General features: G+C 37.4%; 2 protein-coding genes across 5 annotated transcripts in view; both read right to left on the bottom strand.

Annotated features, from left to right (window-relative positions):
• abca7 (ATP-binding cassette, sub-family A (ABC1), member 7) overlaps positions 1-12,936 on the bottom strand; it is a 43,134-nt gene extending 30,198 nt beyond the window's left edge. For 3 of the 4 annotated variants that reach the window (XM_028028548.1, XM_028028551.1, XM_028028550.1), the window contains exons 1-13: positions 12,664-12,933; positions 11,296-11,394; positions 10,122-10,215; positions 9,001-9,142; positions 8,224-8,348; positions 7,100-7,218; positions 5,705-5,902; positions 4,591-4,683; positions 4,227-4,464; positions 2,398-2,537; positions 2,191-2,307; positions 1,885-2,082; positions 186-391 (exon numbers count right to left, since the gene is read on the bottom strand). In XM_028028548.1, coding sequence (XP_027884349.1) covers positions 186-391; positions 1,885-2,082; positions 2,191-2,307; positions 2,398-2,537; positions 4,227-4,464; positions 4,591-4,683; positions 5,705-5,902; positions 7,100-7,218; positions 8,224-8,348; positions 9,001-9,142; positions 10,122-10,215; positions 11,296-11,361 — 1,736 coding nt within the window. In that variant the 5' untranslated portion in view covers positions 11,362-11,394; positions 12,664-12,933. Of the gene's footprint in view, positions 1-185; positions 392-1,884; positions 2,083-2,190; positions 2,308-2,397; positions 2,538-4,226; positions 4,465-4,590; positions 4,684-5,704; positions 5,903-7,099; positions 7,219-8,223; positions 8,349-9,000; positions 9,143-10,121; positions 10,216-11,295; positions 11,395-12,663 lie in introns of all 4 variants that reach the window. The other variant, XM_028028549.1, reaches the window with a different exon arrangement.
• Positions 12,937-13,943: 1,007 nt separating this feature from the next.
• On the bottom strand, positions 13,944-26,032 carry LOC114150664 (amyloid-beta A4 precursor protein-binding family A member 3). The gene is made up of 11 exons (XM_028027246.1): positions 25,563-26,032; positions 23,456-24,462; positions 23,084-23,114; positions 22,841-22,986; positions 22,623-22,709; positions 20,324-20,497; positions 18,957-19,136; positions 17,787-17,999; positions 14,994-15,113; positions 14,744-14,884; positions 13,944-14,634 (listed from the first exon to the last, which is right to left on the bottom strand). Exons 2-11 carry the CDS (start codon positions 24,380-24,382, stop codon positions 14,563-14,565), a joined length of 2,091 nt encoding a protein of 696 aa, XP_027883047.1. The 5' UTR covers positions 24,383-24,462; positions 25,563-26,032; the 3' UTR covers positions 13,944-14,562.
• Positions 26,033-26,215: the final 183 nt, after the last annotated feature.

Below are 26,215 nucleotides of genomic sequence, written 5' to 3'. Positions count from 1 at the left end.
CCTGAAGAATTTATTGTTTTTAACCGACTACAAAATGTTCTACAGGGTTTCCATGGCTCTGTGTTTTCTTTACAAGTATTGTATTTTAACATATAATTGTAATTCCTTATTATTACAACAGAAAAAAAAATAACATCCCAACACAGAAGCATAAAAGGCTTAAATGTAAGAAGAATCCTCAGCACCTGTCTTTAATCTTATTGGTCTTGGTCACATCATCGATATCCATTCGAATCTTGTAGGTGACGTGGGGCGGGAGCTGCGATGAGGACGCGTTGGGCAGCAGAAAAACCACACCTGCCCAAAACTGCCTGTCCTCCAGCAGCTCCAGAGCTCTGCCAATCAGCTGACCCTCCGAGTCCAGCCCCTCCAGCTTGTCCAAACTGAAACACTGAGAAGAAAACGCACAGGAAACAGCAAAGATATTATTATTAAAAGAAACTTACAAAAAAACAATTATTATTATTATTATTATTATTATTATTATTATTATAATATTTAAACAATGCAATAATTGTTTAAATATTATAAATTGATCAAATTTATATTTCATAAATGTAACATTTATAAAATATTGACAACATTTTATATTACAACCATTTTATAACTGCTTTTTTATTATATTATATATATATATACATATATATATAATATACTAATATATATATATAAAATATTGAATATAGTATATTATAATATATTTTTAAAGAAAAAAATAGTTCATATAAAATGTTATCAATATTTTATAAATATTACTTTTATAAAATATACATTTGATCAATTTATAATATTTAAACAATTATTGCATTGTTTAAATATTATAATTTTCTTTTTTACTGTTTTGTAAGTTTCTTTTGCAAAGTCTTACAAAAACAAACAAACATATTCTTAATGTTTTTAAAAAGCAGCAATATTCATCTCGTTCGAAATCTGTGTATGGGTTCATTAGATTATTTAAGTAGATATAAAAAAAGACTATAGAGCCCTGTTCAAATGGAAATATACCTAGAACAAAAATAAAACAGTAAATTTATAACTGAGTCATTTAAGGTAAAATTCACCTGTTCTTGTCAGCTTTTCCAGATATTTTCTTAGCTGGACCTCAACCCGAAAGCTACTTTTTCCAGACACATTGCGTCATTTTATAACACAATCAAGTAACTGTGTTACCTTCAGTTGTTATAAAAATGCTATAATTATCAAACATGACTTAAAATAAATCTGTAAGTCTTGAAACTGGGCCTCTGTCTCTTTAAAAACTCTTGCTCTTTCTGAAGCTCTGCCTTCAGGAAGCCATCACATGGCTCCTCCATTAACTCTTTAGCAACGTTTTTACCAGCGTTGCACTGAGAAGAAGCACATATGTGCAGTTCCACCAGGTGTTTGCTAATTGCTGCTGACTAGTCTGGAGGAGCTGAATGGAGGAGTTGGAGGGATGGGATGCTCTGTGCAGCAGGAGTACAGAAGCTTGGAAACTGCAGCCTCGCCTTGAAGGTGGGGCTAGGTCCACCCAGTCATTTTGCACGGCTGATTGGTTGCTATGGAGATTAAAGGATTTCTCAAACATGCATTTGGAAAGAATCAAGTTTACACTCCAGGTAAGTTTTTGATGAGAGAATATCATTATAACATGACTTACAGTTCAAAACTGTAAATTTAACATAACACTGCCTCTTTAGATCCCTGATCTTCAAATGGCGTTTACTTTCTTTTGTTCTCCATTTGTTAACTTTCATATTCTAAGTACATGCTACTGCAGAGTATGAAAATGAGTGAAACCCAAGTACTTCAGAAAGTCCACAAAATGTCTGTTTTTTGAGATGATATCACATGTGATTCAAAACTTTTGTACTGTCTAGATCAACAACGGTAAATGTGGAAAACCTTGGAGACTTGTGAAAGTGTGCCGACGGTGTTTCCAATGTTGTTGTAGACGTCCAGCCAGGTCGGCGGTGCTCCAGGTTTCCTCGGCGTGTCCGGTGACGGCGTGGACAGGAAACGAACGATCCGTGACGCCGTCCATGTTGTGTTTTCCAAACGCATGTTCACCAAGACCGCAATTTCTGGACGCCTCAGCAATTCCTGTTGCAAACACAAAAGAAGATGGTTTTAAAAAAAGACTTTCCAGCATAAAATGTGTTGTTACACTCTAAACCCTCATGTTGCAGATCAACAGAGGACAAATCCGACCTTCAGCAGCTGAATCTCCACACTGGTCTCCATGTAGTTCTTGATTTCTGGTCCCACCTCCATCCAGGCATCATTCAGATCCTGAAGAATCTGGAGGTCTTCAAATGTTTTGTTCACCTACAGAAAGTTAGATTAAAGATGAATGAAAGCATTATTTTCCTTAACAACAATAACTACTTGTGCAACAGATAAGCAAGGGTTTGGTACCTCTTTCATGACTTGTCGAACTACAGGAGTGTCCGGTGTGTACAGCAATTTTCCGATGAACAGAGGTTTAATTCCTCGCCATACGATGCGAGAAAGAGGATTTGATTCCAGTGTTTGAATCAAACTTTTGCAAAAAGGAGCTAAAGAAGTAAAGAAAACAGTAGAAACTTTTACCAAGCAAAATGGCACTACCAGAACAAGATTATTAGCTGGAAAATAAATTTAAAAAACGTCACATAATGAGTGCAAGAAGTCTAACAAATTTCAATTAAAACTAAAATAGATTTGGTTTGTAATCAAAAAATGAATACATTTCAATAATATTACTGAAAAGTGAAACTTTTCTATATATTCAACACCCATTTAAAATTTAGGTCATTGTGACTTTTATTGCTTACATCTAATGAAAACTGAAATCTCCCATTTCAAAATAAATAAAAATTACAAATAAAAAAAGATTTTTAGAAAAGTTATGACCTACATAAACATGGGGAAACTTCTGACCTGACAGTTCAGCAGTCAGTTACTAGAAATGTAAGGAACTGTAGGTCATTGTTAAAGAAATTGGCTGTTCACAGAGTTCGGGAGCATATTAATAGAAGGTTGAGTGGAAGGAAAAAATGTGATACATACAAAGTATGCACACAAAAGTGATAATCAAATCTTTGAGTGATATTCATACACATGAACTGCAGCTGGACTCCATATTTCAAGACCCAACACACAAAGAAACATCCAGTACATGAGATACAGCGGTCACATTAAGTCATTTCTGAACCAGGGAGACCAAAAAAAGGTTAGACTTTTCCCAATGGTGCAAAGTCCTCTTTTCAGATGAAAAGTAACTTTTGCATTTCATCCAGAAGTCAAGAAGCCAGAGTCTGGAGGAAGAGTGAAGAGGCTCCATTTCCACAGCCAGTGATGATTTCATCTCGTCATCTGCTAGTGTGGCTTTCCTGTGTTTTGTCAAGTCCAAAACTAGCTCAGATTCCATTATTTCATTTTACAGCGGGACCGGAAACCTACCCACACTGCTTAAGCTACCAATATCTTGTTTAATCACTGAGGTATGGAGGACTGAGCCTGCCAAAATTAGCAATAAATACAGAAATCATAAACGGCTTGATAAAGTAATTAATGTGCCAAATATTGCATCCAAAAGATAAAATGTAGGAACTTTCACAACTTATTTGATTATATATTTTAACAGAACTTTATATTTGATTTTCAGCTGTATTAATTTAACATTATCGATATTATTTAATTTTACATATGAATTTATTTTTTATTTTTCTAATTATTCTGTATTTACATAATTTTTTTAAATTCACTGTCACGTGTCATTTTATTATTTTTTTCCTATTTGTTTCCATATCTTGCATTTATTTAGTAATTTTTTTTCACTGTACCATCACTTTTTTTTTTAATTCACCCATAATGTTTTGCTTTGTGGGAAATTAAATTTGGATTTTTGTCATTAGCTGTGGTAAATAATTATCAAAACTAACAAACATTTGACATCTAAACCTGTATAAAATAATACTACAAAATGTAATGGTTTTTATATGCTTCTTAAGTTGATTTAAACAAATAAATAACATCACTAACAATTGCTGGAACACCTAAAACCATTTTGTGGTTTAAAATTTTAAAAAAGCCTGTTAGGTGGCAAAAAGTTTCAAACAAAAAGAAACCCGGAGGGTAAGAAGGTGTATACATTTGTGATTTTCACCTCACGAACCAAAATCATCAGCAACAAAATAAATAGCTTGGAAGGTCTCCATTTAAAAATAAATCCACTGAAAACCCTGATCAGAAAAGCCTCTTACTTGTGTTGTTGTCGGTGTCCAGGACCACGTCCTCCGTGCCGTTTCTGCCCAACAACGACTTGATATTGTTGTCTTCATACCAGTTGAGCGACGGGATGCGTTCACCGCCACTTTTGGGATGGCCGCACATGATCCTTGAAAAAGCTCCAAAGCTTTCTCTGGGCAGAGCTGTGCGGTTTTCAGGAGACAGAAGACTAAGAGCTGCGTTCATTTCTGCAAAACTGGAAAGGGAGGACAACTGAGGGAAGGAATAATGAAAGGCAGAAGGGGAAAAGAAGACGTAGAGAGCAAGGAAACATCAATTTAAGAAAGCAGTGATAAATATGAACAAATTATTGATACACCAAAAGAAAAAGGTTCTCACATCATCTATGAGGACAGCGAGCTCCTGGGAAACCGAGCTGATGGCCTGGCTGACAATCCTGAGCTCATTGGCGCTGCCAATTAGACGGTCTCTCTGTCAAACATTTAAAAAGTTTTAATTAAGTTTTGGAAGATGAGCTAACAGACAAAAATATATATTTTATATTTCCACTTTTATGTCTCTTCTTTCAGATCACTCAACACATAGTTGTTTTTATTACACTATTTCACTCAGATCATCAAACAAATCCAAGGAGAGAAAGATCACCTCAAAAAGTCAAAATTTTAAATATAAATTTGACTCTTTAAAGCTGCAGTATGTAACTTTCATTAAAAAATTTTTAAAAACCTGTGCTAATTAGAAACAACCAATCAGAGCCAGGAGGAGGGTCTTAGTGCTGTCAATCAAGCTCGTGTACTCATTTATCACATCTTTTCCCTTGCTCTCTGCTACACTAAAGCTAGTTTACAACAACAGAGCCTACCAGGAATGCTCTGGCTAGTTAGCATGGAGACCAATGATGGCGGATAAACAGTTTTCCTGTAATGGTAAGTTGTTTCTCCGCCATTAGCACAATGAGCAGCGCATACATGAGATTGATTAGCACTAAAATGCTCCTTGTAGCTCTGAGTGACTGTTTTTGACTGGGAGTCGTGCATTTCTTCAAATGGCAGTAGTTTTTTTTTTTATAAAAGTTACATACTGCAGCTTTAAGATTAAACTCTAAAGCAGGATAAAAATCTAAAGCCCACCTGCAAACCTAGAAAAACACATTTAGGATTTGAGTGGAAGTCTGAACTTTAATCCGATTGAGATGCTGCGGCGCGACTTTACACATGGGGTTGATCCTGGGAATGAGGTCAATTAAATGATTTCACAGAGCGCCAACATTCCTCCACAGTAATAAAACACTAAATGAAGGTAATTGCTAACACTTGTTGGAGGTATTAGAGCCATAAGCAGCATGACCAGTCACTAGCTTTAGAGGGGAGTTAGTTTTTTACACAGGGCCATGTTGGTCTGGACCAATTTTTCCTCAATAAATAAAAAAATCCTAATTTAAAAACTGCATTTTGTCTTCCACAGCTCTGCAACCACTTTATATCTCACTTACTGTAAGGAACTTGGTCACATCAAGCTGAGAGAGGAAAAGGCGCTCAGCGTCACGCAGGACACCAGCAGGAAGCTCACAAAGCTCGTTCTGAAGAGCCGCCATGTTGGCTGCTCCTCCGTCCACAGACAGCAGCTCTCCCAGCAGGGTTGCATTGCACACCAAGACCTTCAGTGGCATCTGGACTCCAGTCAGCAAAGCCTGGAAAGGAGAAACCTTTAGTTGGCTGAGTTGATTTTAAAATGTTGAGCTATGAGGATGTGGAGAAAATGTCTGCACCTGACTCAATATGCTCTAAAATGTGGGTTACTAATGCAGATATGGCTTAAACATACAACATTTTTTCATACCATCTTTTCTTACAAATGATAAACAAATTATTAAAAAAAAATTTCCTTTATTATTTCAATCATCATTTCTTGATCTAAATAAACACCTACACTGATTCCTGTGATAACGTTCCTGTTATTAGCAAATCACAATAATAATCAATGGGATTATTAGATTTTATTTCACTATTAAATAATTGTACCAAACGTATTCTTATCTATTATCAGAGGCAGCACCAATGGTTCCAGTATCACAGTTCGAGAACCATGACCTTAGTGTGTTTTAGGAACAGGCAAATTTAAAAACAACTGTGATAAAACATGTTTTTATTGTATAATGCCACTATTCAAAAACACTTGAAATTTAAATAACTACTTAAAACCATTACCTACACAACTGGAATCCCAACAGAACGTTTTTGGTGACTCAAATTTTCAGTCCTGAGTGAATCTAGTTTCTATCATTCATTTTAACCCTTACAGACCGAACGGATCGGCGCCGATTCAGCAAAACTTGCTGAACTCCGCCACACTTTGCGCTATCTGAAAAATTCCAACGGTTTCTGAAAGGGGAGACGTTCCTCTTATCAGCTGATACTGAGTTATTACAGTAATTTCATTCCCGCTGCAGCGTGGAGTGACATTAATCTGAATTAACTTTTAATAATTCTATTAAAAGTTCATTCTTTTAATAGAATTAACTTGCTAGATATTGAAGGTTCCAGTTGTTATGGATAAATGGGCAAATATATTTACTCAAAGGACATTTAAAGAACTGCGCACAATTAAAAAAAGCAAAAATATCCAGGCGGAGATTTGAAACTTATGTCATAAAGGGTTAATTGACACCTGGCATGTGAAAATCTTGGTCTAGAAATCTCTTTTTATGAATCTTTACTCTTTTAATTCATAATATGTTTTATTCAACCAAGTCAGGCATGCAAGAATAATTTCAGCAGTTAACAATAGAGCAAAAACATTTGCATTTTCTCAAAACAAATCCAAATGACAAGGTTTATAGAGTTTCCCTCAATGTGTACGTGTAGATTTTGGTAAATAAGAGTTAAACCTGAAAATTAAGGCGAGCGTCCATCAGCTGGTCCACAGCTGAAGACGACAGGTTTCCGTTGGTCAGAAGAAAACTGGAGAACGTCTCATTGGGCCTCAGGTATTCTTTAACAGGGAGACCTACAGGCAACACAAATCATCAGAACCGAAATTCACCAGAAATAAAAAACACATTGGGATTAGTAACAAGATCAGGATAAACTCAAGCTTTCTGCAGGAAGGTTAACACACAAACTAACATTCTTGTTATGTTTTACACTCACTGGCAGACAATCAAGGTGTAAATAATTCGGCTTTAGGGAATGCAGCGTGTACCAAATAGGAATCTCAAAGCGGGTTTTCATTTAGTGGGAATAATCGGGTTCAATACAGACTGAAAAGAAAGAAACTATGTCAGTTTGGGAGAAATAGCGGCTATTGTTCCTCACACAGAAGCAGTGAAAGCTTCACCCCAACTAGTCATTCAAAATTCATGAGGAGCATCAGCTCTAGACTGAATAAATTACACTATTTTCCTTTCAGTTGAGCTATTTATCCAAGATACCATTACATGAATTACAGCAATAAATCTGTAGTTACTTTAAGGGTTTTTAAAAGTCATGTTTGTGGTTCAAATAAATAATTTCAGCTCCTCTAGAAAAAAAACCCCATTCAGACAAGTTTAAGGAATTGAATTACTGTCGAACAAAAGAGCAAAACCTGCTTTCATTCAGCTCATTTTGTTTCACAGGAAAACTAAGGTAACTTAATCTGACCACAACCGGGAGAAGCCAAACATTATACACTGAGGTTCTTTCATGAAAGCAGACGTAAAACAATCTGCTTTTCATTCATCACCAGTTTACACCAATCACAAAGTGAAGCTGCTGATTCTTGGATGAGATAGGAGTATCTGTGCAACCCTTACAATCTGGAGTTTTTAATCAGAAAACAGGGTGAAATATAAGGAAGCTAAAGAAGCTAAAATTGGTGTGTAGCTTGTAGCTAAATTAAAGGGCTACTTCACTGTTTCAATGAATCAAATATATTTAAGCAAACAATGCCAGACAACTGTTTTTGGGGGGGGGTTGGAAAAGGTGACTAGTTTTGTGTCTTGCTTTCAAGTATATAAAATGTCACACGTACTTGGCAGCGATCCAAATCTTTCTCCCAGGAGCCGGACACTTTCCATCAGGTCCTGAAAATTAGAGAAGCTCCGATTTCCACTGTAGGACAAAACCGTCTGAGCATCCACAAAAAGACGAGACAGTCTGCAGGAGAACAACAAGGAAAGAAAACTTAACTTTGACAGACACTTGCTTTATTTTAAGCTGCAAGCATCAATATTTCTCAGATGCAACCAGGTGCAGTTAAAAGAAATAAAGATATTTTCTTCACTGACTCACAACAATTTTCACAAGAAGTTTCTCTTTAAATACTTAGAGGAAGGGATGGAAGAAATGGTAAAAAAAAGTAACCAATGTTCTGTTACGTAATATCCTCATTTTTATACAACAAAAGTAAATACTCCACCTGTCTATTTCTGCAAAATAAGTGACATTTAAGTCCTGTGACATTTTAATTCACAGGACTAAGAACAAGACAATACTCCAGTTAACTGCATCATTGCTTCTGAGTCATTTAAGAAGCTAAAATAAAGCAGCAATGGACACAAAGTGCCATGATTTCCTACTTCAAACCATGTTTTGTGTTTTATAATCTCTTATCAAAGATTAGAACTTCTTTGTCGTCTCTGTTTATGTTACGATCTAGAACAACTTGCTGTCTGTTTCAAAACTTTCAAATCACAAAAACAAAACTAGATAACAATAAGCTATATTTAACTCGAAAACATTTTAAGAGATTAAAAAACAAAACTCTTCTATGCCAAATAATAACTCTGAAATTCTCTGCTCTACCTACATGGAGTTGTCGAAGTTTCCCACTTGGCCCGGCGTTTCCCCCGGCGTCGGGCGGTGGAAGCAGGGGTTGTTGATGTTGCAGACGATGCTTTGAATCCAGGGAACGGTGCCTACCGACGGCAATGCTTTGTTTGGGAAGTGGCCTGCAAGAAATTTAAAAAGAAACAAACGCTTAGGACGCACAGATTAGCAAAATATATTGAAAGACTGTGGTGAAATACAAAACGGAGTAAAAATATTAACTCATATCAAGATTGCGTCACGTGAAAAACAAAAATGTTATCTCATATTTATGAAGTTATGAAAAGACAATAACAAAAATAAAAACATTTTGCAATGTTACAACCACAAACAATTATTTTTACATTGATTTTATATGACACAGAAAACAAATTGTAGCATGTAGAGAAAGGAAAAAGATGCAAAAGAAAATCTAAAAATTTGCTTTAAGGAAGTCTTTGGGGATTTGTCTTCACTAGTTTCGCATATTTAGGAACTAAAATGTTGGCTATTTTTTCAATACTGGATAAAAAAAACTGGACTGGGAAAACTGGGACGTGCTAACACATGGATATGCTTTGACCTGAACTACTGTAACTCTGGCTGGATTTTTCTCTGGTCTTTTGCAACTTCGAACAGGTTTTCTTCCAGAGTTTCCCTTTATTATTTATCCTACTAATTGTGCATATACCAAAAAGTTCAGTATTAGTCTCACCTGACCAGAAGTTTGTTGCATGCCCCTGCAGAGCTTACAGAAAACTGTAAAAAGAACTTCTTAGTGCTTTTCTTCAACACTGACTGTCCTCTTCCACTAAGGCAAAATTAAATCCTCTAACAAACTGAACAGTTGCAAGAGTCATAATTTGACATTTGCCTAAATGAATTTATAAAGAGATGTCTTGTTCATTGTTCTCATGTGAAACTCCTCATGTGAGCAACCTAATTCTTCTGAGAAAACTTGTCACAGAAGGTCATTAACTCTGCAGGATTGGAAAGCAGACGGGTGCATGGCACAAGCACCACTCTGAGTGAGTTAATCTTGATTAGCTTGTTGGCAGAAGGCCATTTTTCAAACCTTTGAGAGTGAGAGAGTAAACACCTGTACAACAACGAATCACTTACATTGGCCTTGTTTGTAAGGAGGGTGTGAATGACGAACAGAGATGAGGATGACAAAGAGGAAGAGAGGCCAGAGGAGCTCGATCAACAGCTGGATCTGCGGGGAATTTGGGAACGATTATCAATTCAACAAACATATAAAATTGATAAATTATCAGATATTTACAAGAACTAGCAACTAGAAGGAACCAATCAGTATCAGTATCAGTGCGTTCTGAACTTAAACTACTGCGATCAGTAAATAAGTGATTTTTTTATTTTCGATTTTTTTTAGAATGGAGTTAAAAAAACAAACTTTCTTAAAAAATTAACTCAATTCTGTAGGTTCAGCTGTAACTAAACATATGACCAGTAAATGTATGCACATTTTGTTATTTATTGTTAATAAAGTGAAATCAAAACTGACTAAAATTAATGCTGGAGGACATACCCCAAATTAATATATTTTTGTATACGCTTTAAAGCACGTGTCAAACTCAAGGCCCAGGGGCCAAATCCGGCCCGCCATAGCTTTTTATGTGGCCATCTAGATTCTTGATTAAACACTAAGTGAGCTTAAATATTATGTTATCAATCAAATCAATGCCATTTTTATCTGTTTACTGCCAAATTATATCAATCAGTACCCCCAGTTTCTCAACAAATTCTTGCACTATTTTGCTCTAATAACTGGAAGTTTATCACAGATTTTTCTCAAAACGTCTCAAAATCTTTCTTACTTGTACTAAACAGCTGCCTTAACCTTAATTAATGTCAGATTATAGTTCTTGATCTATAGAGCTAGTAATAAAAAGTTACATTTACCGTCAAAATTAAGTACAAATATCGCAAATATTTCCAAATTAGTACCACAAAAACTTTTTAAAGATTTTTATTGCAAAAAATCACAAAAGGAATCACAAAACCCTGGAGGGACTGAAAAGATGTTCAACAGTAATATTTAATTTTCAGAATTCATTGATATTTTAACAGTTTGTGAACAGGTTTCATCAATACATTCAGCACAACCGGCCCTTTAAGAAGATTCATGATTCTGATTTGGCCCAAAACGAAGATGAGTTTGACACCCCTGCTTTAGAGTGATGGTTTTAAATAATTACTTTAAAATGTATCCCGATTTAAAAACTTACCTGCAAAATCAACACGCTTTAATATTAAAGTATAAAAATGTAATAACCTTATTCCTCCTGCGGTATGTGACATTTTTCCAGAGGAGGAGGTAGAGCTGCCTGAAAAACCCCATTGCTTCCAGCTGTTACCGTGCCATAACGTTCTCCTGCAAAAAAACAAACAAAAAAACCATGACTGATTACAAAATGGGTCAAACTCAACAAGATTTGACCCAGAGGTCCAAGTGACTAAGTTCCTTCCTGCATCCTTGGTGCACAAAGGACTGCTATCACAGATCCTTCCGCCCGGCATTTACCCTCTACAAACAACAAACCAACAAACTCAGCAAGTGTTCACATTCCTGTTGATATTTGCAGATTTCGCATTTCAAACAACATTCCAGCCATTATTTGTACAGTTTTTCTTGTAAATAATCTGTTCATACACAGTGCTGGAAAAACTGAAGAGTCCCCTGCACTGAACCCCATTGAAAACCTCCTGCTTATTTCACCAAATACTGATTCCTGAACTCTTCCTGAGTTAAAACAATAGTGTTGTTGTTTCTAAATGAATATGAACTTGTTTTCTTTGCATTGTTTGAGCTCTGAAAGCACTGTGTCTTTTTTATTATTTTGACCATTTCTCATTTTCTGCAAATAAATACTAAATGTTTGCCTGAAATTTCAGAGACATGTAGTTCATAGAATAAAAGAACAATGTTCATTTTACTCAAAAATATACCTATAAAGAGTATATTTTTGCAGAGGTCTCTAATTTCTTTCCAGAGCTTATATATACATATAAATGCGCATCTTGTACATTTTCTTTCTTTAAGTTACTCTAATCAGCTGCGCATTTTATACCAAATATCTCTTATTTGGTAAATTTGCCCTTACTGTACAGTCTCCTATTCAAGTTTTTATATATTTTTTACTTTTGTGTGAATATGCATGTCCCCACTTTAACTTGTTACATCAGAATTCCCCCACTGTGGGAAAATAATGGCCAATTCTATCCAGTTGCATTATGAATTTTGCTAAATTTATTGTTTTTGCTTTTTAAAATAATTTTCTGCATTGTTTTCTCTGTTGCACGATTTGGTATGTACTTTTTGACTGTGTGTGCTGGGAGAGTAAAGGTTGCGTTTCATGCCCGCTGAGATCTGCTCGGCACTGACAATCCCCTGCTTGATCCTGAAATCCTCTTGATCCAAACAGCTTAACTTTCTCACCTGAGGACGCTCACTTTCACCCTACTATTAATAATAGTAATAATAATGGATCAAGCAATCCCCATGACAACATAGAGATATTGTCATTCTCAATAAACCAATCCAAATGTAAAATAAACCTGAACTATAAACGCTATTTATTCTGCAATTAAATCATTTACCAGGTTAAACTGCAAAATGGTAAGTAGATAATAAAATAATTACCTTGGTAAATTGGAAACGCGGAAGCAAAACACTAAATTCCTGATTGGGTAACGCTAGCTTCCTCTTCTTAGCATCTCATAGTGATGCTATTTTAGGGTTTACGGTCTCATTACTAAAGCGGTTTAAAAAGTCAAAACGTCACGAATTGTCCTCCAAGGTGTAAATCTGAAGTCAAAGTTGCCTTTCTGAAAATATGTGATCAATTCATAACTCCTGCGACGGTGTCAAACATACCGACAGCCTCACCGGGTAGCTTGACATTGACTCCCTAATGTTTCTGTCAGCAAGTGGAAGCTACTTAGTTCCGCCCACCGGCAAAGCTGATTGGACAAAGTTTGTTCCGGGGTGCGGTAGTGGAAGCCGGTTCAGAATCTGATTGGTGAATGCCTGTGTTTTCGTGACTAAAGAAAAGTTCATCAGCCAATCAGTCCCACCAAGTAGCTTCATTATGAATCTGTTAGGTAATCACAGTTTATAATAATGCTAGTAATTCATTTTATTTGTAGGATACGGACACCGAATAAAAACAAGCAATTAAAAACAATTTATAGTTTCCGGTTGTGCATAAATATACTCAAGTAAGAGCAGCACTACTTCAACATATTTTAACTCAAGTAAAAATAAAACCTAAGAAATTATTCAAGTAAGAGCACAAAAGTATTTGGCAAAAAGGCTACTTAAATACTGAGAAACATCTGACATTTTCACAATAAATTATGTCATCAGACAGACAAAATGACAAGGTTATGTGCAAATTCTGATATTTTATGAAACACTAATCTAATAAAAATTACAAAAATAAACTAATTTCAAAATAAATTCAGGCTGCGGAAAGATTTTTTTTTTTAATTGGACTTCCAGTGACAACTGGCTTTTAGATTAACTCAGGTACAGGGTGTACAGAGCTTAGTGGCATGGGTTTGTGTTGCCAGCGTTCTCTGCCTCTCTGGTAATTCAATGGACTATTTTGGGTTAGTAGCTGCCATAATGGTACTTTTCTGACTGAACTTTTACAAATGAGATTGTGGTTGCCTTTAAGAAGCTGGATTCTTCCTCTTAGCTCCATTGAAATGATCTCTTACTGCTACGGAACACAGTTCCACCAAAACTATATTCAAAGAATGGCCCATTATAATCAGAGCAAAGACTGCAGACAAGGCCATCTTGCCCCACGTCAGTGCCTGACCTCTAAATTGAGTTTCTAAAAAAAATAAATAAATTGTGCAAAAACAAATGACCTACTTTTTTAGCATGAGTGCATCAAGCTCAAAGGACATTAAAAATGTTTCCAACTCTTTATTTGTTCATGCATTAACAGGCTCTCAATACATTACATGAAGATATATTACTGAACATTTTATTGAGCATCCATATCAGCATAAAAACATACAAATATATTCATATCTCTATGAAATAAGGCAGTAATCTTAAATTAAGCATATCTCTACCAGGCCAGTAAGACACCGCATGAAGAACCAGAACGTTCTTTAAGGTTTGTGTTGATATGCATAAAAACAAGATGAATAGGAAGTCACTTTGAAACACTCAGACCTCTTATCCTGATGCAGTGAGGTCACTTCAAGTATGTTAAACAGACTCACTCTGAAAGCATGTAAGGCTGGAAGACTCCAATGTGACGAGGTGAACACTTTAATTTTAAAAAGACTGCTTACCCTTTCTAAAAAATCTAATAAATAAAAACCAATCAGGTCTCTAGATCTTACATTTTAAATAATGCTCTCACATTAAAATATTTAAGATGACTAGTTTGTGGTATGATGGCATCACTGTGTCAACAGTTGTGCGCTACAAATTGCATAATATTTTCTGAGTTTGGCAGAAGCTTAAGAAGCTTGGGCACTGTGCAGCGACTACATCAATGCAAAGCAGGAACAATGTTTAAAGAAACACTGGCTGCTCTTGTCCTGTTAGGAGTCGATACGTTGAGGCAGGCATTGTCTTCAAGTGAATCTGTGAACGAACGAGAAAATTCATCAAATTTTCACAATATCTACCAGATCAACATCTATTAATTCAGACTTTTATAGCTGCTTATGTGAGCGTTTCGATAATTACCGACCTCTCCAATCGCATTTGTCAGGATCTGGATGATTTTGTCATGGGGAGTTGCAACAACACTCTGCCCGTTGATTTCAATGATGCGGTGTCCAACGCGGATTCCTCCTCTTTCTGCAATACCGCCTCTCATCAGACTGCAGATCTGGAAAAATTAGAGAAAACTTCAGATTTTCATACAAAGAAAGGAATCAGTAAATGCTTTATTCGTTCCCAACTGCCTACTGCTTGGACAGTCATCAGGATTTACATACGATGCCATCCTCAACGCTGAAGCCAAGCTGGAACTTGGGATCTGGTCTCTTTATAATCGCCATGGTGACTGGAGGACAGTGGACGATGCTGAGCTTTACATACTTTTGGTTTTTAAGGTCCTGATTGAGAAATAAACAAATGAAAATGAAAAAGAAAACTTGTTAAATCTCATCTAAGTGCTCAATAATCTTCACAAAAGCAAAAAAATATAATAAAATACAGAAAAATGAAAAATAAAACACGTATGTAAAAACAACCAAAGCAAAAATTTTGTAAAAATAAATAAATAAATAAACATAACAAATCATACATTTAAAATATTTGGAAGTTGCAAAGAGTATAGTTTTAAATTAGGGATGCATAAAATTAGAAAATCTTAAGGCAACGATAATTTTGGTAAATATTGCAGTGTATTATAAGCCTGGCGGTCCACGAGGTTTTACTTGCGACCCACCAGGCTAAACATTCTTCATTTAAATTTTTTTTTTATGTTTGCCTAAGACTTCATAGTTGGTGTATGAGTTTTGTTAATGTCTTCCAATAATACATTTACAATTACCTAGTCATATTTTCCAATTTCCTGTCAACTTTCAACATTTTTTAACCAGGAATGCTGGATGACTGTCCCAGCGCCTCTACCACCAGACTTAGCAAGTTTTCCAGGGGAAACCCTGATATTTGATGATGATATAAGGTGCCCATGTTCTACTTTCCTTTCTTTGTCATCTGTCCTTCCATCATCCTGTGACCTTTAGCATTTTGAAGAACATCATTAGTGCCCAGTGTGAAAATGTACTGAAACAAAACTCTGTTCAACTGGCTAAATATCACATCACCATGAAAAATGTTAAGTTCATTATGTTTGTAATACATTAGCCAATAATTATTCACTCCAAACACTATATAACAGATATTGTTATTGCACATGGTTAAATTGACATGACGATATATTGCCGATATATTGTGCAGCCCTAGTTTAAATTAGTGTTTAGCTTTTATATGTTATATGTTGAAAATGTATTTTAAAAAAGGAAAACCCTGATGGTTTTGTAACATACAAATAAAAATCTTTATTAACCGCTAAATTTAAAGACTTTTGTTTGTTGTGAGAAGCTATGTGATAAAAAAAAAAAAGATAATTAAACTACACAGAGTCTGAACATATTTTCCTTGGATGAGCGGAAACATCTGGTAACAGATATTATTTGGTTAGTCACCGTTATCTTTAATTTGAGCAGCATGTTTTTAGGATGACCAATAGAAGAGTTTCCAAGCTTTGGACTCGCTGAAACAAAATGATCCCATCACAGTCTATACTGATAACATTCAATGTATTACAGATTACTGGAGATGTCCAAACCGTTTTGCCATGAAAAAACTCCATGAAAAAATATTTTTATTATCAATAATGCAAAAGTGAATTTGTTGTAATCTCTTAATTTTACCTACAATTAAACAAAAAAAATACTATTTTAATACAATGAAAGAGTAATCTAACTGAATTGTTAAATATGAGTTTTTCTTAAATATCTCATTAAAGTACAGTCATATAGTTTCCAAATTTTCTAGTTGGTTGATTTATTCAATGAATCTAGAAAAAGAAAATCAAGAAGAAGAAGAAGTGGATGTGAGTCACTCTTTCTTCAAATATGCTTTCTGTTTCTTCAAAACCACGTTTAATGAATACGTCTGCTTTAGAGTAAAAGTAAGTACATTTTTGGGATTCCATTTACATTTTGTTTTAAATGAAAAGTTAATAACATTTTTAAAAATATTTGCATCTACTTTTTCCATTTGAAGAATATTTTATTTTGTCAGTAAAAATCTTGTTCTATGGGTGAATGCTGCACAAAATCACTAATAATACTCCTGGTTTGTCATGTTACAGTATTTATAACTATCTGTTCAATCTAATCCAAGGTGCTAAGTTTCTATCTTACATGACCTTTGCAGCAGCAATACGAAATAATCTACGTTTGGGAAAAATTACAACTTTGCACATTGATCTGTGCTTAGAAAACATTCTTTACTGCACAATATTTTTAAATAAATGTACATTTTACTAATTTTTTTTTAACCTCTGAACTTTTTCTTATTGGGATTTTAAATTAAACTTGTGGTTCTAAGATCGGGTCTGATTTAAATGCCAAACTCCTAGTATTTGGATTAAGTGAAGGTAACAAGCACAAATTGTAATTTAAGACTCCATTTATTACAAAAATAACTGAGTTGACTCTACAACTTCCAGGGTAACAGATTTTAAGACTACAGATAATTTAAGAAAAAAAACCTTTTACCACACTGTCCAATTACAAAACAAACACAGCACTGCTCTGTGGAAGATACAGACACTAAATCCCAACTTAATAGATGTTTTGTAATCAAATATCCAGAAAATTGTTATTAGTAGAGTTGGCAAAGTACTTAAACATCTTCATTACCTTGGCCTCCAATTGTTAAAGGTGTAAGCAGAAACAAAGAAACTCCATATCACAGACTCTACATATTGTTAGCATGCAAAGCACAAATTAACAACACTTTGACTACATTAACCAAAAGATATTACACTTCAAACTGATTTTAGCCATATTAATGTTTTACATACGCAGACACAATTAAACCAATTATCAAATGAAGAATATTGCGTCACAGTGCCATCTAGAGCACAACGGAGACAATGACAGATATAAAGAAAGCCAGAAATATGTTTGTTTCTCACTCAATGTTACATAATAAAGCCAAATTATTAGTTTTAGTATCATAACAAGCTTGAGGCCTTTTTCTCTTCTTACCCGGAGGATGTTCTGGCAAGTGATGATGGGCAGACCCACCAGGCTGGTGCCGTTGACGGACATGATGCGGTCACCGATGCTGAGTTCCCCGCAGTGTTCAGCTGGACCACCATGGAGGAGGTTGGCCACCACCACGGTGGGCAGGATGGACCCCCAACCCGACTCCACCACGGCCAGACCCAGGATTTCCCCGGCAGCCTTAGTAATCCCAATCTGAACCACAAACACACACAGATTTCATAAACAACCAAAAGTATTTGCTCCATAGCTGCTTTCATCTGTTTGGATGGAGCGGAGTTGTGTTGGAAAGAGCAGGAGCTTCTTAAAGAGACAGAGCCCAATTTCAAGACTTCAAATCGCAAAGTCAAATTGTATACATCATGTTTGATATATCGTATTTTCCGGACTATAGAGCGCACCACAATATAATAAAGTTTAAAAGAAAAACTGGAAACGTACATATATAATCCGCACCGGGTTACAGTATATGCCGCTGGTATCTCCGCCGCGCTTGTTTTCCACAATTTATTAAGGATGTAGCCCTCTGTCTCCAACGCCGAACCATGGATTCATTCACGCCAAGCTTACGTACAGCGGTTATCGATCTATACTGCCAGATCTTGAATTTCCCCTTGGGGATTAATAAAGTATTCATCATCATCTTCAACTTAAAAGCTGCATCATATGAACATCTTTGTGTGGTTTCCATGATGAGGGGATATGAGTTTGAAAACATTTCTCCGTCGTGCCTGCTGCTAGCATGTGCTTGTTCTAAATGAAAATCAGCGCTTTCTTCTTTGATTTCAAATTTTGACTTCCAATGATTCACTTCCTGCCATAGAGCCCCCTGGCGGTTGAAGAAAAATCCACAGAAAAGCCGCACCGGGCTATAAGCCGCATGGTTCAAAGCATGGGAAAAAAGTAGCAGCTTATAATCTCAAAAATACGGTATATAACATTTATAACTATTGAAAATAACACAGTTACTTGATTGTGATATAAAATGGCTCTACGTACCTGGAAAATACATACTACTGCTCCTTTAACAGAAATAAAAGCCTGAAAACATCAGTCTGTGTGTATTAGTCTCGATAATTCTTAATAACAGTCTACTCATTGAATGGGTTTTGAGTAAAACACCAGATGATGAAATTTCAATCATTCGCTTACATCTCGAAGGTTCTGAGAGTCCGAGAAGTGGGCCAAATCTCCATTATAAAGCTCCTGACTCTCCAGGTAGTTACTGTATTCGCCCAGTTTCAGATCGCTGGCCTTGATGCCGTTAGCCTGAAGAAACTGCTGGTAAGCCACTCCAAACGCCTGTCCAATCGCCTGAGCGATGACGTGAGCCTGTAAGGAGAGACCAGCGGGACGAGGCTAACAAGGTTCAATATTTATGCATGCAAGCAGACTGGGGCTGCAACTAATTATCAATTTAGTAATCGATTATTCAGGTTAAATAAATGGTCACATTCTACAGATTTCTAATTTAACCTCTTAATTTTACATAATATTAGAAATATGTCTGAAAAATGTAATTTTTAAATAAGAAAGAAAACGTTTTATTGCCTAAAATAAAAAGATGGCCATCCTTCAGTGAATACCTGATCATTTGAAGCAAAGGATGAATCTGCAGCTAAAAAAATACTTCAACATGTGAAAAGTTTAGCCTTTTCCTATTGACTTAACATCAGCACAGTGTACTCCTAATCTGCTGATTATTTTTTGATTAACAGATTAATAATTGAACAGCAAAAGATGTTTAAAAAGAGATTATTTTTTAGAACATTTTAACCTAATAAAGTTAAAACTATGCCACTTGAGAAGTGCTGGGTAGAACACATTTATAGGCAATTGTTTTTTTTATTAATCTAAATTGTATATTTTTGGCTTAATAATTGCTCTGAATATGCTGTTCTTCCAGCAATTGGATTTTTTTTAAAAATGATTAATCAATTACTAAATTAGTTGGTGATTATTTCAACAATCGATTAATCATGATTAATTGTTTCAGCTCTAAAGCAGAAGTTAAATTAGAAAAGTAAAAATAATAAAAATACATTTCACTTTTATATAAAAAAATACAATAGAGAAAATATTTTTTCCACCTTAGAACTGAAAATAGGTTCTTTACTTTGAGAGGATTTACTATCATTAGAGATGCTGCAGGTATAAGAAGAAGGGGAAACAAATGTCAGAAATTGTTTTCCTGGAGTCTTAAATTTCCTACAGCTATTTAATTGCTCAAATAAATGAAATGTTGCCATTTATGGAAAAATGGGACAAGTGCCAGAGCATTTGACTCTCAGGGGAACCCGCTGGCTGAAACCAGGCCAGACTAAAGCTGAAAAAAACAGAACATTTGAGACTTTTACAGCTTCACTGTGCAGAGAAGGAGACGCTGGAACATTATATCGTTCTGACCGCCTGTTTACCCTGTGCTGCTCAAATCTTACAGCAACTTATTGTCACAACTGCTGGATTCCAAGCTTCAAAACAATAGTCATGTAAACTTTTAAACGATTACACAGACTCACATCCTCCGAGGAGAAGACATGGCAAATCATTAGGCACTTCTTTTGAGGCGGCGATGAAGAGGAAGCAGCGTCCGCGTCCTGCCCTTTATGTTTCCTTCGTGCCATTAGGACGACAATGTCACCAATGTCTGCTATGTAGGAAATCGTCTGCAGAGAGTGATCCATCATGGCTTCCTGGGAGGAAGCTTGACATTATTAAATTATTTCAACAAGTCTCATCCTGTAAACTTAAAATTCTGACGACTTCACTTATATGGGGCAATTTTTCTGCCATAAGTCAAGAGCACATTTTCAGTCTGAAAGAAGGACTTCATATCTTTTGTTCTCAAAACTTTTAATACCTGTCCTCAAAACTTCTGCTCTCTTTCAAATATTCACTGTCATTTCTCAAACTTTTGTCCTTGCTCGGAGAAACCAGACTTGTCCCTGCTGGGAGCAAATCTCTCTGCTCGCTTGCAAATCATTTTCTGCTTGCTTGAAACAAAAAAGTACCGTTGCACAGCAACCTCTGAGCCAATAGAATGAAAGTGTTCTACTGGGTGCGTTTGTTTCCTTCTAGTGGGTATGCCTCTGTGGCTACCGTTGATTGTAGCAACCTGCGCCCCTACTGGATGTAGGGAGAAACAACGACCACAGTTTTCTGCTCCAGACATATGCAAAGCTAGAAGTGTGCTACTGGTCGCTAACAGCCTTCTGATATAAGGTAGGAGTTTGTCCACCCAACCAAAAAAAATGGATCCACAGAACCAGCCGTGCTAGAACTTAGTCACAACATGATATCTATCTATCTTAGATCATCTATTTTATTTAATCTATATAATCTATCCAGGCACACCCACTAAAAGGAAACAAACGCACCCAGTATAACACTTAAGTTCTATTGGCTGAAAGGTTGCCAGGCGACTGTACTTGTTTTGTTTCTCGTGTGAGCAGAAAGAGACGAGTTTTGAGCACATAGAGAAAGGTTTGAGAAAGAACAGTGAATATTTGAAAGAGAGCAGAAGTTTTGAGAACAAAAGATATGAAGTCCTGCTTTCAGACTGAATATGTGTGCTCTCAAATTATGGCAGAAAAATTCCCCATACGCTTACGATTCAGTTTGCCTGTAAGAAATAATCATCATAATAGACAATAAGAAACACTTGAAATATATCACTCTCAGTAATAAACATATAGAAGATAAGCTTCAGTTTTTCAATTGAATTAGTTCAATAAATTAGCTTCTCCATCCATCCATCCATCCATCCATCTTCTTCCGCTTATCCGAGGTCGGGTCGCGGGGGTAGCAGCTTCAGAAGGGAGGCCCAGACTTCCCTCTCCCCAGCCACTTCTTCTAGCTCCTCCGGGGGAATCCCGAGGCGTTCCCAGGCCAGCCGAGAGATGTCCTGGGTCCAGCGTGTCCTGGGTCTTCCCCGGGGCCTCCTCCCGGTGGGACGTGCCCGGAACACCTCACCAGGGAGGCGTCCAGGAGGCATCCTGACCAGATGCTCAAGCCACCTCAACTGGCTCCTCTCGATGTGAAGGAGCAGCGGCTCTACTCTGAGTCCCTCCCGGATGACTGAGCTTCTCACCCTATCTCTAAGGGAGAGCCCAGCCACCCTACGGAGAAAACCCATTTCGGCCGCTTGTATCCGCGATCTCGTTCTTTCGGTCATGACCCAAAGCTCATGACCATAGATGAGGGTGGGAACGTAGATCGACCGGTAAATCGAGAGCTTCGCTTTTTGGCTCAGCTCTCTCTTCACCACGACGGACCGGTACAGCGCCCGCTTGACAGCAGACGCTGCGCCAATCCGCCTGTCGATCTCCCGCTCCCTTCTTCCCCCATTCGTGAACAAGATCCCGAGATACTTAAACTCCTCCACTTGGGGCAGGACACCCCCCCTGACCCGGAGAAGGCACTCTACCCTTTTCCGGCTCAAGACCATGGCCTCGGATTTGGAGGCACTGATCCCCATCCCGGACGCTTCACACTCGGCTGCGAACCGATCCAGCGAGAGCTGCAGATCACGATCTGATGAAGCCAAAAGGACCACATCGTCTGCGAAAAGCAGAGATGAGATCCCAAGGCCACCAAATCGGATCCCCTCAACACCTTGGCTGCGCCTAGAAATTCTGTCCATGAAAGTGATGAACAGAATCGGTGACAAAGGGCAGCCCTGGCGGAGTCCAACTCTCACCGGAAACGAGCCCTTTTTAGCTTCTCTGTGATCTTTAAATTCACTTTGCTGCACCTTTCTAGAGAGATGGAAACACAGAACGGAAAACATAAAGACTTGCTATGATAAACTTTCAGCACCTGTGTGTCAGCTGTAAGCACTTTGATTCGTTTCGTGGAGATGAACAGATCCACTTCGGTCATTGGCTGGGACTCTCCCTCTGGAGCCTACAAGCAAACATACCGCAGTCAAATCCAGCAGCATCAGAACTGGACTGGTCACTACTGGAAACCCATTCATTTCTACAGGCCAAACTGCAGTGCTGTCCTTCTGAATCTAATATGTTTTTATTATTCACCTTAATCCTGTCAACGGCCTCCTGAGCCTGGGTCATGCGAGCGTTTGTGGAGGGGTTCCTGTCCGATTTGAGCTGAGTGGAGCCCAAATACTTGGCTCCAAAGATAACGCCGTCCAGTAGGTCTTCAGGGTCACAAGGACCAGGCACTGAAACAGCAACACATCATATCAGAAAATAACAAAAACTCAGCCTAAGAGGTCATAAAGATCTCATTAAAAGGGAAACAAAGGAAAACTAACTCACCATCTTTATAGGACGGGTGGTCATCAGCGCTCTTTGAAAAGCAAATTGAAGACTCGATTAATAAATTTACGTCACACGTTTGTGAGAAGATCAAATTAAAAAACAAACTGTGAAGCCAAAACCGATGGAAAGAATTTTAAAAATTAAAATTGAGTAAATTATACTAATTTGTCTGTTGTTAAGACATAAAAATATTGATTGAAATTGAGTTGATAATTAGATAGAAACATGTTTCGCAAAGAAGTTTGGGATTTTGACAATATTGGATGGCGAAACATCAATTTGACTTGAGATTATTGCTACTCCACCTCAGAAATGAACATCCAAGTCAAGTTAATGTCTTGGTTATGTTTTAGTCATTTTCACACCGACCTGTTCCCCGTCGGCACCAGCCTCATCCTCTGGCGGCTCCTCCCCGAGCTTCATCCAGACGGGTTCGGGGTACTCGTCATCCGGGAGCGAAGCGACGGAGTCTTCCCTGCATCGCTGACCGTTTGCGCTCTGCCTCCAGCATCTGCGAGGATCCTCCTTGCTGTAGGAAACGGAGAGCACGGCGTCGACGTCGCCAAAGAGAGGCAGGTGGGATGGATGGGCCGTAGGACCGATCTTCGTGCACTGCAGCAGTCCCAGCAGGTCTCGCTGGTGGCTTTCGGAGAAAAGCAGCCCTGTGGTTTCAGTGCTCTGAGTTACCATGGAGTGACCGCACGCTTCCTGTTCAGCCAGGCTGGAGTAGTGATAGTCTTGGCGCTCTGTGTCCCTCAACTGAAGCTGGGTGAGCAAGGCGTGAATACGGCTGTGATCCTCATCACCTGATCTCCTGTTTGAAACCTCCGCCTCTTCTTCGTTGGCTGCCTCCTCAGAAACTACGAACATCTCGTGAGTCGTTTCCTCTGCAGCTGGAACATTTGCATTTTCAACTTGAACTTCTATAGTCTGGCCTAACTCTGATGCATTTCCCAGAAGCACCTGCTGGTATGACTGGACCGGAGTCGACGAGTCTTCCCCGATCAGAGGAGGGGATCCTGACTCTCCCAGGCTGCTCAGATCCAGGAGGTCAGCAGAGGGAGGCAGGCCGGAGTCTTCCAGATCATGAGCAGAACCGGCTTCGCTGGAGGAGTCGGACCTCCAGTCCAGAGGAGGAGGAACAATTAGACTGTAGGTATCAAGGTCTTCTGCCTCTGGCACTGGAAGCACACTGATTCCCTCCACTGAGGCACCAATAACAGGGTCAAAGTCAGACAGCGGGCCATCTGCAAGCGTAGATGCAGACTGACGATCCGGGACACAGTCGGAGTCCATTTTGTGTCAAGGATAAGATGGCATTACCGAGCAGAATCCGTACTGCAATCACAATGCGGCAGAATCTCCTGGAAGGATTCCTATAAAGAAAAACACTAAAGCCGTTATAGGTGGTTATCAATAAATGAGACTATGAAAGAAAAGTACTTTTATTTCAGTAATTCAATTAAAAACTGGAAACTTATAAACACAGAGTGATATATTTCAAGCATCTATTTTTATTAAGGTTGTGACTTCCAGCAGATTATGAATGTCGTCAAAGGGCCAGTAGTGGCAGAATGTGTTTATAAAACCAATTAACCTATTAAAATATTAAGAAAAGCTGTCTCTGTCTTAATTTGATTGACGAAAAAATATTTAAACACAATTTTTTTTAAGGTTCTTTTTATGTAGCCATCAGGAGTCTAGCGCGCCAGGGCCTTGAGTTTGACGCATGTGACTTACAGTAACTGCAACCACAAATTTCAGCTGCTCAAAGAAATGTTATATCACATAACTCCAATTAGTCTGAAGACTGGTGACCTATCTGTTGTTCACATGTAAGCATGTCATGACTGTCAAGAGCAACTATCTTCATTAAGAAGCCTCCTCTGATTTGTTGGAACACTGACTGCTACCAGATTTCCTACCTGCACAGCATCACCTCCACAACTCTTTGAAGATACTTAGATGACATTTAATTTCCTTTTAGAATAATTAAAGTATTTTTTAACTGAGTTGAAAATGAGTAACTTTTTTATTGAATTACTGCAATAAAGTATTTTACATTTTATCATTTATTAAGATGCACCAGTATATCGTTTGTGACACAAAATAATAATAATTATCGATTGCGTAACTAATAACTGCTATACAGATATAGTTAATGAAATAAACAGTAAAATGAGATGAGTTTCACTGTAAAAGCACAACAAGAAGGCTTCAAATAAACACTGTGCTTCTGGGGAAATACATAATTCTTCATATAAGTAAGGGGAAAACAATTTTAACAATTTTATTTAAAACTAATAAAAGTAGAACTCCTTTTAAGTCTACAACCAGTTTAACTGAAGTAGCATTATTACTAGCTAGATGCTAACTGCTCCACTTTACAGTATTTACCTTAGTAGACAGCTGCTGTAATGAAAGCTAAAACAATGAACACATAAAACACCATAACGGCTATAAAAATAGTTCTCACCGGATGTCCAAAATCTTTCTCGCCTCCTTTGTGTCCAGATAGACACAACTGTCGCTGCCACGACCGATGAGTCGACGTGTTTAGGAATTTGAACCCTCTCCACAACTTCTGTGCATACTTTTTCCGTCATACTATTGACATCAGTAATTCTGACATAAGTAGCAATTTAACGGAATGCTTCACTGTTGTACTGTTTTTTCCGAGTAAAACGGACTAACTTTAAAAGCTACTGCTGCTGTCGAGTGACTGCTTTTATTTATTGGCCAGGACTATGCTGCTGCGGCGTTCAAGTTCCCCAGCTTCCCAAATAATCCTTACAAATTCTGTCTCGTTACCCATTTTATATACGTACGTAGTTAAATTTATACAGAAGGCCAACGAGTTTTTTATTAAGTTGCATTTAACTAGCATTAGAGAATAGATATGAAGCATAATATTTCATGTGAGCAATAGTTCCTCAGATTGAAACTTTACTTACGAGCCGCATCAAATGCAACAGTGACATACGTCAACCGCTCTGCGTCCAAGCCCCGATTAATCAAATGTCGATATTTCGATTAAGAAAGTCAAGACCTATTTTATTTTGTTTTTTACTTTTGGTATAATTCGCAGTTAGTTGGTGAATATAATGTTGCGTATATAGTTACCCTTTC

The sequence above is a fragment of the Xiphophorus couchianus genome, chromosome 9 (assembly GCF_001444195.1).
Source record: "Xiphophorus couchianus chromosome 9, X_couchianus-1.0, whole genome shotgun sequence".
Lineage (NCBI taxonomy): Eukaryota > Metazoa > Chordata > Actinopteri > Cyprinodontiformes > Poeciliidae > Xiphophorus > Xiphophorus couchianus.
The sequence above is the reverse complement of the archived record's forward strand: the minus strand, read 5'-3'. Positions and strand labels throughout refer to the sequence as shown.

Excerpts from the sequence above, each read along its gene's own strand:
- LOC114150664 (XM_028027246.1), bottom strand. The coding sequence starts at position 24,382 with ATGGACTCCGACTGTGTCCCGGATCGTCAGTCTGCATCTACGCTTGCA. Across the intron at positions 15,114-17,786 it reads CTTGCCAGAACATCCTCCGG|GACCTTAAAAACCAAAAGTA; the intron begins GTAAGAAGAGAA and ends TTTCTCAATCAG. Across the intron at positions 14,885-14,993 it reads TCAGCGTTGAGGATGGCATC|ATCTGCAGTCTGATGAGAGG; the intron begins GTATGTAAATCC and ends TAATTTTTCCAG.